General features: G+C 40.3%; 2 protein-coding genes across 2 annotated transcripts in view; one reads left to right on the forward strand and one right to left on the reverse strand.

The window, feature by feature from the left end:
• The window catches only part of LOC139643303 (calpain-5-like), a 47,785-nt gene that overhangs the window by 17,105 nt on the left and 15,680 nt on the right, over nucleotides 1-15,000 (forward strand). Inside the window, exon 3 of the mRNA XM_071518416.1 lies at nucleotides 5,712-5,843. Coding sequence (XP_071374517.1) covers nucleotides 5,712-5,843 — 132 coding nt within the window. The remainder of the gene's footprint in view (nucleotides 1-5,711; nucleotides 5,844-15,000) is intronic.
• LOC139643304 (olfactory marker protein-like) overlaps nucleotides 13,284-15,000 on the reverse strand; it is a 2,355-nt gene continuing 638 nt past the window's right edge. Inside the window, exon 2 of the mRNA XM_071518417.1 lies at nucleotides 13,284-13,715. Coding sequence (XP_071374518.1) covers nucleotides 13,284-13,715 — 432 coding nt within the window. The remainder of the gene's footprint in view (nucleotides 13,716-15,000) is intronic.

A 15,000-nucleotide genomic window follows, 5' to 3' on the forward strand; every position in this document is an offset into this window, starting at 1 on the left:
AGGTGGATTTGTTTCCAAATGTAGGTTACTGTGACACTGTCACACAAACTGTCTTGTCTTTAGCCCTAGTCTCTACTCCAAAGGCTTGTGAGGAGTCATTCCAGTTGGGTCAGATCAGGTCATCTGACAATCTGATCAAGTTCCTGCAGCTCCCAGGATTCATTTTGCCATCCTTCACACTTTATTAAATAATAGCTGTGCTGCTCCATGGGAACCGCAGGCAGCGTGTGTAAACTCCTGCATTATTGATCTGTCTTATGTCTTGTAAATCACAGTCTTCTTGACAGTTGCTACAACATGTACACGATTGTGAAATTTTCTGATTCAGAAAATGTAATAATGATTAGTAATTCAAGCTTTGAGTTGATCTTTCCTTTTGTTACTATATTATTAATATGTGATTTAGTAAATTTACAAGTCAGTTGAGAGATTCACTGCATTCCAGAGTCTAACTGTAATGTTAACAGAGGCAAACTGGAGGCCAGACTGTTTACATGATGGAAAGGTGTTTTTTAAAGTTTGTATATGACAGTGAGACATGTTTACATGTAGTTCAGTAATACTGTGTACAAAAAAAGATGAGTTCTAGTGTCTATTACTGAATTTAACATGGATAAAGGCAGTGATACATGACATTTCTACTTTCATTTACATCAGACGTTTTCCTTGTCTTCAGTTGAGCATCTAAGGTTTGGGGGGTGTCAGGTTTTTATTGGTCACATATACATGGTATACACCTGCTGATCTACCCCCAATAATAGTTCTCTTGTTATGTGGGGAGTCATGAGACAAAGTGTAGGCCCATTTTGGATGGTGACCCCTGGTGTTGGAGCCCCTGACCTAAAGTAACCTCTGCATCAAAGACTGTTAGACCCACATTTGCTGACTGCGTTGTTTACTTCCTCAAAGCTTTATTCAGCCTCTTACACTAAAAGACACTGAGTAGTTCCACCCAGGCTGTTTCCTCTGATAAACTGTAGACTGGTCCACTCCGAAGCCTTGGAGCAAAACAGATTGTAACATTTAGGAGTCTGGAAGTGGAATTTTCCCTTCATGGCCGAGCCTCATAGTCAGAAATCACCATATCTTTGAAAATTTACCACAAATGTGTTTTTTCTTCTCCATTTTTGTTTAGGGTAAGAGTCAACTCCAATGGCGTTCAAGTAGTAATACGTGACAGTTTCATATAAATAAATGTCTGTTTTGCTACTCTCTCTAAATATCTGGTGTTCAGGTCGAGTCTTTCCGGGGTAAAATCCTCTGGTGCACAGGAAGTGATGCGTTCTGCGTTTCCAGCAGAAGCAACAGCATTTTGTCTGGAGTAAATATAAGAAGAACTGGGTAGTTAGCATGAGCAATGATAGCCACCATGGCTGAACAGACAAAGAAAAGAGAAACTCAAACTGCATCAACAGAAAATTCAAGGTCCGTCCACACTGTTTGATTGACAGGTGATCTCTGGGAAGTGCAGAGCAGAAACACTACAGTGAGGCTGAGGGACAAAGATGGAGAGTTTTAGGTTAGGGTTCATTAGGATTAGATCTGGTTTTGCAGCATGGCCAGAAAGCAACAGTCGTAACTATTTGAAACCTCCAGTGGTTCAGTTTGTACTTACTGGAACAAACATTTTTCTCTCAGAATGCTATATATTCATTTTGGAAAACTTTGTTGCCTGAACATCATCATGCAATATCTCTAAAGTGTCGAGGATCCAGTCTCTACAAGGATTTTTGCCACCTTCTTCCTTGAAAAGTACCATAATTGTTTTCAGTACTTAATTTGTGATATTAATCATTTTGTGTAAGTTTTTTCACGTGGTGGATAACGATAAAGAATGAAACTCACTTGTCTGACATCACAGAGTTGTTTATTTCTGCCAGACTTGACTCAGCCTTCCACAATGAAAGACCTTGAGTCACTATTAGTTTCAGTATATTACACCAAGCCATTGTTGTTATAATTATGAATCCTTTTATGGAGTAAAATTGCCTCCCCGTCCCCCCCGTCCCCCGGCTGTTTCCATTGTTCAATTTACACAGATGGGAAATGTGATAGTCATTACTGGAATTATTGCTTAGTGGCTTTCCAGCTAATATCTAATGTTTAGACCACACTCTCATATACACACACACAAATTCAAAGCACCAAATTTCCTGTAATTGTAGTCTATTAAAAACAAAAAAAACTTGATTGACCCAGGCAAGGTTGTTAAAGCACACGTTCTCTCTGTCAGTCTCTTGCCTCATACTCAGTTCCACACCTTCATACCTGGGAGTCAGTTCTTAGCACTTATTAGCTTTTTCCAAAAATCAAGTTATTTCACTTGCACTTCAGAAAGAGGATTCTGTCTGAATTGAAGTTTCAGTTTACGTGAATTGCGTGAATTCAAAATCAATTGACCCCAACTTTGATGTCAAACGTGATACATTTTTTCAACCTTTTTCCAGGACCTAATACGTACGGCAGGACATAAAAGTCAAGGGCGAAGCTTGAGCCACATAATGTGCTATTAGCGTCAATCATTGATGATCTGCACTGCTGAATGATTAAGCAGGAAACGTAAGGCACTCCAATCGATCAATAGTACTGATCTGTTCAGGGAGTGGAGAGAGTGGAGTCAGTGGCTACATTCCAACCCAAAGAGGTCAACCCTAAACTCTACTGCCTCCTTCAGGCACCTGGTGAAACTGCACAGGGGGAACCGCATAGCTTACAAGGAGAACTAATTACTGCACTGATTAACAGCTGTCAATATGTATTTGCACCAATGTTACGAAGGTAAATTCCTCTACATTTATTGAACTTGGTGATTTAACTGATACTGAGTCTGATTACTGCCAGCTGGAATCAGTTGTTCTTCTTGAACCTCGTTGTCTGCCGTACATCGCTAACGGTTAGCTGGATTAGCTTGTCCTTTGCTGCAAAAGTACAATACATTTTTGTCTTAGTATTAAAATGCAGCATTGGTTTAGTTATGTTGGCTTAGTTATTACTTGACCAAATAAAACTTACATTTGTTTCCAAAGACCAATGTTTAACACTATCAACAGTGATTTTTAAATAATGTTCAGTAGAGCTTGTGCAAGGATGTAAATGTAGAAAAGCCATGCTCACTTTGGGAATGCCCACAATGATCAGAGGCTATGAATTAGCACTCAACATTTACTGTGCAGGAAGTTGGGCTTGCTGAACAGCATTCTTCATGGTCCCATCCTTCATATGGCTCAGTTGAGCTTCCCCAGAATGAGCTCATTACACAGCCTGACTCTGTGTGTGTGTGTGTGTGTGTGAGTCTAGAAAGCATAACAGAGTGAGAGAGTGCGTTGTGTGAGTGTAACACAGCGCTGAGTTTCTGACTGCATAAGATCTCTGATAGCTTTGTGTCCTCTGGGAGACAGGATTACAGATCCGCACAGAGCTGAGGAGGGAATAACAGAAAGAGAGAGAGATGGGCGAGAGATTTACATAAACATTTGAAGGGAAAGTGGGCAGAGAGGCATGAGAGAGGAGAAAACACTTGGCCTGAAAATGGCGCTCTATGCATCTCTTGTATCTGTCTGTGTTATTTCTTCCCGCTCTCCGTCGCTTTACAGAACTCAGATCACAATGCGAGCCTGACCGCTCCCATATCTGATTCTGAAGATCCCACAACAATATGAGAAAAATCCAATTTTCTGCATCCAGACCTGTCACCTAATGTGTCCTGGCCCAATCAGATGATAAAAGTCATTGAAATGGCAAGTGTAACCGTAGCCAAAGTGTCAGTCCTATGCAGTTGTTTGGATCTGTTCTTCTTGTAATGGCGGTTTGAATGACTGAATTACATCAAAATACTAGCATGCAACTTGTTTAAATTATGAAACATACATGCAAATCTTTTCTAAAACACACCTGAGTGTTGAAATGATCTTAGTTGCAGTCATCAGTTAGTCATCTTTTCATCAACAACATTTCACCATTAGACATCAATGGAGCATACAGTAAATCACCCTCATGTTGTTAGGAGGTGATTAGGAAACAAACCGAGTGTCATGCCACTTTGTAACGGAAAGATAAAGGGAGGGTGAGAGGGTTTGGCATGTGACAGAGCCTGTTATGATGTTGAAATGATACTGGCGGTTTTAGTCATTGTGTAAAAGGATAAACACAAACAAGACAAAGGACACTTAGTGGTTAGCATCCAGGCTGAAGTCAGAGAGGGAGAGAGAGAGAAATGGCATAAGAGACAATGATGATATGAATGAATAGATAGAGCTCGTCTGACTACACAACTGAGGAAGCAACTGCTAAAGATGTATGGAGTTACTTTTGTATCTTACTTCTCATTATGTGCTGTATCATAATGAATGAAAAAGAGATCTGTATGAATGAAAAAAGATATGAATGAATGGCAAAACATTTTGAATAAATGGAAAAAGTACATTTTCAAACCTTTTTTTATTTTTACTTTCAAAACTTAATTGCAAGAAAACACACAGAGAGAATGAAAACATGGAACTGTTGAGAAGTGGGGAAAGGAGATCCACCCAGGCTGTTTCTCCACTCCCTGTGACCCACCTAGTGTGTGTGTATGTGTGTGTATGTGTGTGTCTTTTGTTCGTGGGCGAGCTGACGAGAGCATGCATGTACATGTGTGCATATGTATAGACTGAAAATAGCGCGTACATCCATGCCTGTATATTTAAAACATCATATACCTCCCTCCCAGCATGCTTAGTGATCTTCCAGGGTGTGTGTGTGGTTGGTTTATCTCGGCTCTATCATTTGGCTGCCGTCCTGTTACTCTGCCCTGTGTGCCCTGTAGTTTGGTTTCCTTTGAAGATTTGGAAGCCGTTTCTACTTCAGTGGAGGCTATTTCTAAACCTTTATTTACCTTATGAAGGTTGACTGAGCACGCTTGCTCTCTTTCAGCAGCGCCCTGCTTCAAATTCATACAGTAACAGACATTCCCACCTGGCAGCTGCCCAGCACAACCACAGTCCTCTACTGTCGGCCACTGAGCAGCTCCACTGCAGCGGTTGTGGGTTCAGTGTGTTTGCTCAAGGGCACCACAATAATAGTATATAGCAGAGAGTGACTGAAAAGGTGGAAAGGGGAGCTGTGGATCCGGGTGGGAGTTGGTGATCTTGTGTTTGGAGACTGTTAGAGCCACCCAGCCCTCCACCCCACCCAACTATTAGTGGGCAGACATCAGAGAGGAACACAAACACATTAAATCCCCCCTCTCTCTCTCTCTCTCTCTCTCTCTCTCTCTCTCTCTCTCTCTCCCCCCCTCTCTCTATCTCTCTCTCTCTCTATATATCTCTATCTATCTATCTTTCTCTCTCTGTGATTGATAGTTGATAGTTGATGAAGTCAAGAGCCCAAATACTGAACCAGGCAGGTACCAGGTCACGTGTCGTCCCCCACAAATGATGCAATCACCCTCACAGCCAATCAGTAACAATTATGTCACCTTGTTTTGACCTGTAATTGAAAATCCTGCAATTGAAGAGCGCAGTGGTGAGGTGCATCATTTAATCAAATCCAATCAGCTGACAAATGAACTGAAACGCTAATTGGCAGGGAGTTTTTGTTACAAAACAGAGTACAGGCCAAAAAGCCAGAAATCTCAGAATTCATTGGTATTGATGAATATGGTCATTATTTCCTATTCAACACTAATTGTAATTGCCTTTACCCCCCCACCTCCCCACTCCATCCCTCTCTAGGAGTTATGCAGCGACCCCCATCTGTTTGTGGACGGCATCAGCGCCCACGACCTGCACCAGGGCCAACTGGGGAACTGCTGGTTCGTCGCCGCCTGTTCCAGTCTGGCCTCCAGAGAGGCACTATGGCAGAAGGTAAGAGAGAGAGAGAGAGAGAGAGAGAGAGAGAGAGAAAGAGAGAGAGAAAATATTACATGGTTCTTAAATGGTTAATGTTCAATTGATAAGTTATGTTTAGAAAATCCCATTCATATTATCTAAGTTTTGTTGTCTCTATTTTTTTTGTTTTTCGCTGTTGTTGTTCAACTGCTTTGGCATTGTAAGGAAAATGTTACCATGCCGATAAAGCCCTTTGAATTGAATTGAATTTACTTTAATTGATAGAAAGAGGGAGGGAGAAAGAAAAAGGAAGGACAGAGAAAGAAAAGTTGTCATTACTGGGTGGTGACTGGGTGTGAGCACATGTTGACTCTGGCTGTGTGTGTGTGTGTGTGTGTGTGTGTGTGTGTGTGTGTGTGTGTATGGGTGCCAGATTATTGTGATTGGGTGTGTGTTTACTCTAGGTGTGTGTGTGTGTGTGTACTATGGCTCATAGCATAATACAAGTGATGTTCCAATAGATTACATTTAGAAGAGGTCCAGAGTCTCCCCACCTCACCTCACACACGTCACTTCTAATTTTCTGAGACACTATCTCTATCTAATGACCAGTTTACTGGTTGCGGTGATTTGGGTTCACGGCCTCAGCAGTGTTGATGATAACCAGGAGGTGAGACCAAAGCACAGTAACACCCACTGTCATGCTGACGCTCCAGACAAAAGCACAGACCGCCTTCACTTCAACAAATTACATCAGTAACGCTTTCTGTGACAACCATGTCTATAGTGCATTGTAACAGCACTCATAAGGAATTATAATACACTCATAATGCCTCATGACCATGCTTATAAGAACACATACTTCTTTCTGATGCATTATATCAGCACTCATAAAACATTATGTAAGGGATAATGTACAGCGAGCTGGTCCGTGTCTTCATTCACAGCTACCAAAGACATAAAATATTAGTTCTAAATAGTTTTATTACAAGCTGAAGTAACATACAAGTTTCTGACAAAAAAAAAACAAGCAGCGTCTCTAGCTAGCATCCTATAAAACCTCCTTGGTAGCAGAGCTGCAACCATAGACACCTAAACAAATCCAGTAAGATTGTCGTTCAGTCTGTTATTCCAGCCTTCTGAATGAGTTTACTGGCCAATCAGAATTGAGTATTCAACAAAGTATGTATTAAACATATATAACTTAGAATGAATCATAAGTCCAATCATTTTATGAATGTTAATGACTAGATATCTATTAGACATTGTTCCGTTGAGATTAAAAGATTGTCTGACAACCTCTGATAAATATCTAGTCATAAACATTCATAAGACGCTCGTAGTGATTCATTATCAGTACTATATATTGTCATAAGGCACTATGAATGCAGAATATTCCTAACGAGTGCCCTTATAATGCACTGTAGTTATGGTAGTCATATAAAGTGTTGCCATTACATCTTGCATTTATATTTTAGGCATTTAGCAGATGCTCTTATCCAGTTACAGTGAGTGGGCTGGTACCGTAGGGAGTTCAGTGTCTTGCTCAAAGACACTGAACAGGACACTTGGCTGTTGAACCTGTGACCTTTTGGTTACAGGATGGTCAGTAGGTCACCCCGCTGGCTACATGTAGCCTACACATTCTAAACATGTTGAGAATACACTAACTGTGGAAGTGAGTTACTAGTATTCATCTTGTGTTGCAGTTATGGTTGTATGTGTGTGTGTGTGTGTGTGTGTGTCTTCCTCTCTGTTTTTTCCGCTGTTCGTTCCCTCTTTCCTCCTCTCTGGTCTCGGAGGGTCCTCCCCTGCTCTCACTTTTCCATCAGCTGAAGGGAAACTAAAGCCTGTTTTAGTCTCAATGGGGCGGTTGGTCGTCTTGACACCCATCACTGGTCCAAAAAACAAACAAACACTGGGTCTGAAACACTTCTATCAGCCTCTACCAGCAGCTTTCAAGACACGCGCTCAGTCTGAAAGATGTCCTGGCAGAATTTTAGGCAAACTACACAGGCAGTTTTGTGGACGGTTATGACCGACAATATTATTTTATTCCAAAGTTACAGAGCCCAGGAGTGGCCGTCCTGTTGGGAAGAAAATGTATCTTGTAGTAACAAAGTATTAACTCATGCTATTGTGTGCGGACAGTTTATAAACATTCCTAGAGGTATACCACTGACAATAAATGCAAACAATTTGTTTGCATTTTGTGCTATAATCCATTATGTATGTATGTGTATGTATTTTGGAATAAAACTCACTATATTTTTTATTTTACTTATGCCCTGTATATGCCATTATGCTATTCACATTTATCTTTCATTGGTTTCATTTTCCAAACCCCATCCCTGCTGCTTAAAATGAATTGCTCAAAAGGTTTCCCATGTAGCACTGAGTTAGACAAACAGGGAGCTCAGATGGTAAAGTTTGCCAGCAACTATAATCAGTATGTTTATTGGTACCAATAACAATGCTTTTTTGTCATTATACCTTCAATTCCTATAGATGGCAACATAATCCATATTGATATTGATCTGTGGGCAGTTTCTGACCCTACTGAAGCAATACTGACCCTCTGATTTGCCCCAGTAAAGTTTCCCCTTTTAGAGTAAACTCCACTGCAGCAGAGAACCTAGATAGATAACAGACATTTTACTGGCAGGATTCGGCTCAGCTGAGGTCCAGGAAAGTTTGACTGGAAACAAAATGGGAACTATTGTAACTTATGACCAGTTACTGTGGCTGTTACCATGACATGCTGGGATCTGGCCTTGCTGTTTGTTCACTCCCCTCCAACTTAAACAGAGAGAGACAGAGAAATACAGAGAGAGACAGAGAGATACAGACAGAGAGACAGAGAAATACACAGAGAAACAAAGAAATACAGAGAGATACAGACAGAGAGACAGAGAAATACACAGAGAAACAGAAATACAGAGACAGACAGAGAGATACAGACAGAGAGAGACAGATAAATACACAGAGAGAGAGACAGAAATACAGAGAGAGAGAAAGAGAAATATACAGAGAAAGAGAGAAATACAGAGAGGGACAGAAATACAGAGACAGACAAATACAGAGAGAGACAGAAATACAGAGAGAGACAGAGAAATACAGAGAGAGACAGAGAAATACAGAGAGAAAGAGAAATACAGAGAGACAGAGAAATACAGAGAGAGACAGAGAAATACAGAGTGAGAGACAGAAATACAGAGAGAAAGAGAAATACAGAGAGACAGAGAAATACAGAGAGAGTCAGAGAAATACAGAGAGACAGAGAAATACAGAGAGAGACAGAGAAATACAGAGTGAGAGACAGAAATACAGAGAGAAAGAGAAATACAGAGAGACAGAGAAATACAGAGAGAGTCAGAGAAATACAGAGAGAAAGAAATACAGAGAGACAGAGAAATACAGAGAGAGACAGGGAAATACAGAGTGAGAGACAGAAATACAGAGAGACAGAGAAATACAGAGTGAGAGACAGAAATACAGAGAGATAGAGAAATACACAGAGAAAGAGAGAAATACACAGAGAGACAGAGAAATACAGAGTGAGATAGAGAAATACACAGAGAAAGAGAGAAATACAGAGAGAAAGAGAAATACAGAGAGAAAGAGAAATACAGAGAGAAAGAGAGAAATACAGAGAGAGACAGGGGAGTTGCTGTTTATCCACTGCGTTTCCTGAACGGAGCAGGACTGAGTCTCATAGAGGAAACAGCTGTTGTGTTGTAGCCAGTGTTCAGGATGGACTTATTGTCCCCCAGAGGAAACCACAGGCACCACTAGTAGTGTAACTTCTAACGACCTCTGACCTCTTACGATGCACAGGTAACAGAGATTAGAGAGGTTAGAGAAGTGGGCTTTTGACTGGAAGGTTGCCAGTTTGAATCCCTGCGCTGACTAGGAAGATCTGGGTGTGGAAATGAATGTGAAGCATAGTGTTGAAAAAGAGCATGCTTGCTCAGTCAGCTTTCCAAACACCAGGACCGCTTTCTCTTACTGAGCTAGCTGCACCTTCTTTTCATAATCCATGTCTCACTTGTCTCAAAGCTTAAAATCCTTTCTTTAACCCGAAGTGGATTTACAGTGAAATCAATGAGGGATTACAGCTTTGACCTCTCCTGGATTCACGAGGGTCAGTCTATTTTATGGAAAGATGCTGGAATTCTTCTTTACGTATTGTAAATATAGTGTATATGAGGAGTTTTACAGTTTTACAGCCAACAGGTTTTTCAGAACCTACTATGAAATCCAACTTAATTTGAATGTGTCATCGCAAAGTCAAATGACTTGCAGCTCCAGATAATCAGTCGCCAGTTTTCTTCTTGTAATTTAATAAAATTAAAATGGCTTTGGATTAACAAGGTTTGACAAAATGATAAGGACTCTCTGTATTTTAGGGATATAGAATAATGGATTTTAGGTAATAATTTTTACAGTTTTGGAAATGAACTCTTACCTTTATTGTCAGTGGTATGCCTCTAGGAAGAGCTTACATTCATCAGTCCCAGAAGAAAAAGACCTTGGGATAGAGGAAGTCAGACTGAGCTGCCCGTAGTCTGCTGGTTAAGAGCCTGTTTATATTATTTTATAAGACGTAATGAGCTGTTGTTGGTCTGTGTGTGTGTGTGTGTGTGTGTGTGTGTGTGTTGTTACACTCAGTTCTTACTGCTCATTAGACTGAACATAGATGAGAGCTAATTGGACCTAAGTGTTCCCTCCATAGAGTTAGAATGGACAGAGAGAACACTTAGTAGGTTGGTACTTTCCGGCAAAGCTGAAATTCATCCTAAATTTCACCCACAAATTTGATCGTAAAACTGACATAGTTGTTGTTGTGGATATAATGCTTGGTCCCTGGAGCCTGCAGGAGTCTGGTAGGTTGATAATGTGGAACAACAGAGATTCATCTAACTGTCAGAGGCAGCCAGCCAACCAGCACTAATGAAATATTAGGTAACACTTTACTTTAATTGTATAACCCATTCAATCCTTCAACCCATTCAACCCATACAGTCAGAAACACATTATAAGCACATAGTGAATGCCAAAAGTAAATGTAAATCCATATTATAATAAGTAGTAAATAATTAATATAATTATAATCCATATGGATCTTTTATAATAGATCTCTTGATGTCACTTCACTTTAGATAACATGATGAGTTCATGGATTATAAAATATAAACAAAAGAAACAGATTACTTATAACAGCCGAGTAACCTGGTCATACAAAATTCATAATGCATTATAGTGTATTACAATGTTTCCTGTTGCCACTATGATGTAATTCTAATTTATATGTAATTATCTTTTGTCTAATTAATATGTAATTAATATGTAATTATAATGTGCATATGATGACTTACAATGTGTTAAAACCAACAATTCAAGTGTTACTAAAAAGCACTATAATGTTCCTATAATATTACACACACACACACACACACACACACACACACACCTTAACCTCCACCCATAACACCAAGCCAGTCTTTGTGTTTGAAATTGGACAGTTAATCATTAATTCTGTAAGAAAACTAACCTAATGATTTAAAAATGTTACTAATATATTATTACATCTGATCAATAATAAATATTTTAATACAAGTTAATATTTTTTGCGTAATATTAATGACAGTTGTCTGATAAAAGCAAATAAATACAATTTAACAAAGGTTAATTTTGAATCACAATTAAAGTTATTAATTAGTTATTCCAGTCAAAGCAAATGGGTGATGGTGTTGCCGTGGGAAACGGCATCATCCTATCTCTCTTCCGGTACAATTTCATTAATGCCCTGTCTCTCTATCTGCCTCTCTCGTTACTTTATTGATTTGATTGATTTAGCAGAAACAGTTTTGCCAAAGCAGAATACAAAATGTGAATTCTCAAGCCCCTCGAACAACAGTTCAAACCATATGGAGATGATTAACTATTTAGCTGAAAACATGTACTATCCAATACATGTCTCTCTCTCCTCCTCTTCCTCAGTATACCTGTCTCTCTCTCTCTCACTCTCTCCTTTGCTCTCTATGTTTCTCTCCCTATCACTGTTTCTCTCTCTCTCTTTCTCTCTTTCTCACTCTGCCTCTTTTTCTTTCTGTCTCTCATCTGCTTCCACCTCTTTACATCCTCTCTTGCTCGTGATAACTGAGTAATTGGGTTTATTATGGAGAGAGAGAGAGAGAGAGAGAGAGAGAGATTTTTGATCCTGTGTGTCTATTGATTGTCCTACAGGATGACAGCAATTAGCTCCTCTCCTCTCCTCTCCTCTCCTCTTCTCTCTCCTCTCCTCTCCTCTCCCCTCCTCTCCTCTCCTCTCCTCTCCTCTCTCCTCTCCTCTCCTCCTCCTCCTCTATCCTCTCCTCTCCTATCTTGCTCTCGCCTCCGTTTCTCTCCCCTCCCTCCTTTCTCCTCCCCTCCCCTGACCTCCCTTCCCTCCCCTAACCAATAATAATCAGCAGCAATGAGAGCACACAGACCCAACTCAGCTTTCAGTCGATATTTAATAGATGTCTCTCTATTGATCTATATTTTGTGTCAGGCAGACAGTCATGCACTGTGAATATTTGATAGTCCACTGCTACATGTTGTTTTGCACCTAGCTGTCGCTGATTTGAACAATGAAACTATCTGGAAAAGAAAACAACAACAACACTAAGTTCTTAAATCTTGTATATCTCAAATGCAGCTAGGGTATAAAGTATCAAATAACAAGCCACTCCTATACACGTGTTCATCATTATAGTCAGCGGATCAATAGATGCAGTTTTATTCACAAATATAAATGGAATCCTTTTCTATCTGTCATGTTTGTATCCTCGTACCCTGTTTAATTTAAAGGGGGATTCCACTGTTGTGCAAAAGCAATTAAGTTTCTTAAAGTTCAGTTATGAGTTCTGAGTTATGAGGTATGAGCTTTCAATGTCATGGTCACCAAATTGTATTGCCAAAGAAAATATATTTTTTTTTCATATTTCCTGATCTTTTCCATAGCAAAAGGAAACTTGCAGGTGTACAAGAGGATAGCCAGCAGCTTTGTGTGTTCAGTATGTAGTGAATTCATACTTTTGTCTTCACTTGGCTTTTGAGATTTTGCAAAACTTGAACCATGTCCTTAAACGTTAGCATGCACCATAGCAGAATAAATTAATACTGGGCACCACGAGGTGAAGCTCCAAAATTCTTATCGTACTATTGCAACTTAATTGATGAAGTAAAAATAAATGTGGAGGAGTGAGAAAAAGGTGTGTTGGAAGGCGAAAGAAAGTTAGGAAATTTAATTTGGTGTATTCCTTTGATTTCTGGAAAAGCTGACTTATTGTAGATGGAAGGCTTTCATTCAACAACAGTATGGTAATTTTTCGATAAGTCACAAATCAAAGAAAATATGAATAAAATTTCCCAACCCTGGCCTGCAATGCTTTTCTGGTGACAAGGATTCCAATGGCGAGAAGTGAAAAGTCAGTGCTCTGGGGTGAACTCCACTGAGCAGCTGAGGTTTGTTGGCTCCGCCCCTTCCTTGAAGGCGAACAGGAAGAACATGACCTTCCTGACCTTGGCCAGGTCAGCGATCCTCTCCCCGAACTCCTGCATGTCCGCCTCCAGACACTTGAGCGGCGAATCCTCCGGATCTCCGGCGTTGCGCCAAAAGGTTCCGACGGGCTCCAGGAGCTGGCGGGTCATCAGGTTGGTGAGGTCGGGGGTCCAGTGCTGGGAGATGCCGGTGACGGTGACGCGGCCGTGGCCGGTCAGAGAGACGTGCCAGCTGGAGAAGGCTAGTTCCTGGACGGAGAAGTCCAGACGGTAGACGGCCTCATGGGGACGCAGCAGGCGCTCGCCGTCCTGACGCTTCTGACCCGACCGCTGCAGAGACGCCACACGAAGACGCATCACCTGGAGAAGAAGAAGAAGATGCATTTATATTATGAGAGAGAGAGAGAGAGAGAGAGAGAGAGAGAGAGAGAGAGAGAGAAGCAGGTATAGCCATAGAGAAACAGAAAAGAGGGAGATAGAAAGAGGAAGAGATAGACAAGAGAAAGAAAAATTACAAATGGTTGGAGAAGCAAAGTGGTGGTTTGACAAAATAATGCTGTCATATTACTAATTTCTGTATTTAAAAATGCTGGCACAACAGTTTGTGTTAATGTTAACATTGGACTACTAGCCACATGTAAGGTTGCAAATCAAATGTTTACAACAAGACAGCGATGGTTAGCTGACCAGATACTATGGTTAGCTAGCTAACAAGCTGATTATCTAATGATGAATCGGTGGCAAAATGATCAGTTCCCAGTCAAACACAGTACAGAAATTGATGCTGTCTATTGAATTCTGTTGAGATGGCTTGAGGTGGGAAGTTTTTAGTTTAGAAATCCAGCCAGCTGCTCTGCAGCTGTTGTTGCCCAAGGAGGACTTCCAATATGGCCACCAGAAGGTGTGACATCACCTGAAAGCCCTCTATAGAGTTACATGAGCGCTAAATAAAATGATCACATAAGGTGTGCATTACATGCTCCACAGTATGTAATCAGAATTAAAGTTCCTGACATGCGCAAAATACAAAATCCTTACAGACAGTCCCACCCACTACTATGCAACAGTGCTCCCACTGTAAGGTCTTGTCACAGTGAAAAAGACAAGTTTACCTTGCCATCAGATTGCCCTGTACCACTCTCCTTACTGCTTAGTTTAAAATGTCTTTTTCTATCACTTCCCTCACAGGAATCTTGTCAGGGAACTGTAGCCCTGGCCCCTACTATTGGTTACTTATGTTGTTAGTGATATAAAGGAAGCTTGTTCTACTGTTTCACTTATTCTAAGTCACTCTAAATGATAGCATCAGCTAAATGATGATAACATCATTTCGAGCCGAGTACAATGATGTTATTGTCTGAAATCCCACAAGCAAAGTTAATTTTTTCCCTTCAAACATGTCTGAGTAATCCAACACAATTACCAACTTTTTAAGAGGTATTTGTAATTAATGTGTTATTTTTTCTGTAACTTTATCAGATTACAGTCACCATGTTTTTGTAATCAGGCTATTGTAATCCCATTACATTATGTGTAATTTATTACTTCTCTATTCTCCCTACTGAACAGTATACAGTAGATAGCTTTGTAAATTACAAATGTAATGGAAATTCTGCTGTGGCACAAAGGCAAAAAACAGTAATAA

Source organism: Centroberyx affinis, unplaced genomic scaffold (assembly GCF_046629955.1).
Source record: "Centroberyx affinis isolate AG114_WGS23_722 - 3 ecotype Tasmania unplaced genomic scaffold, CSIRO-AGI_Caff_v1 ptg000581l_1, whole genome shotgun sequence".
Lineage (NCBI taxonomy): Eukaryota > Metazoa > Chordata > Actinopteri > Beryciformes > Berycidae > Centroberyx > Centroberyx affinis.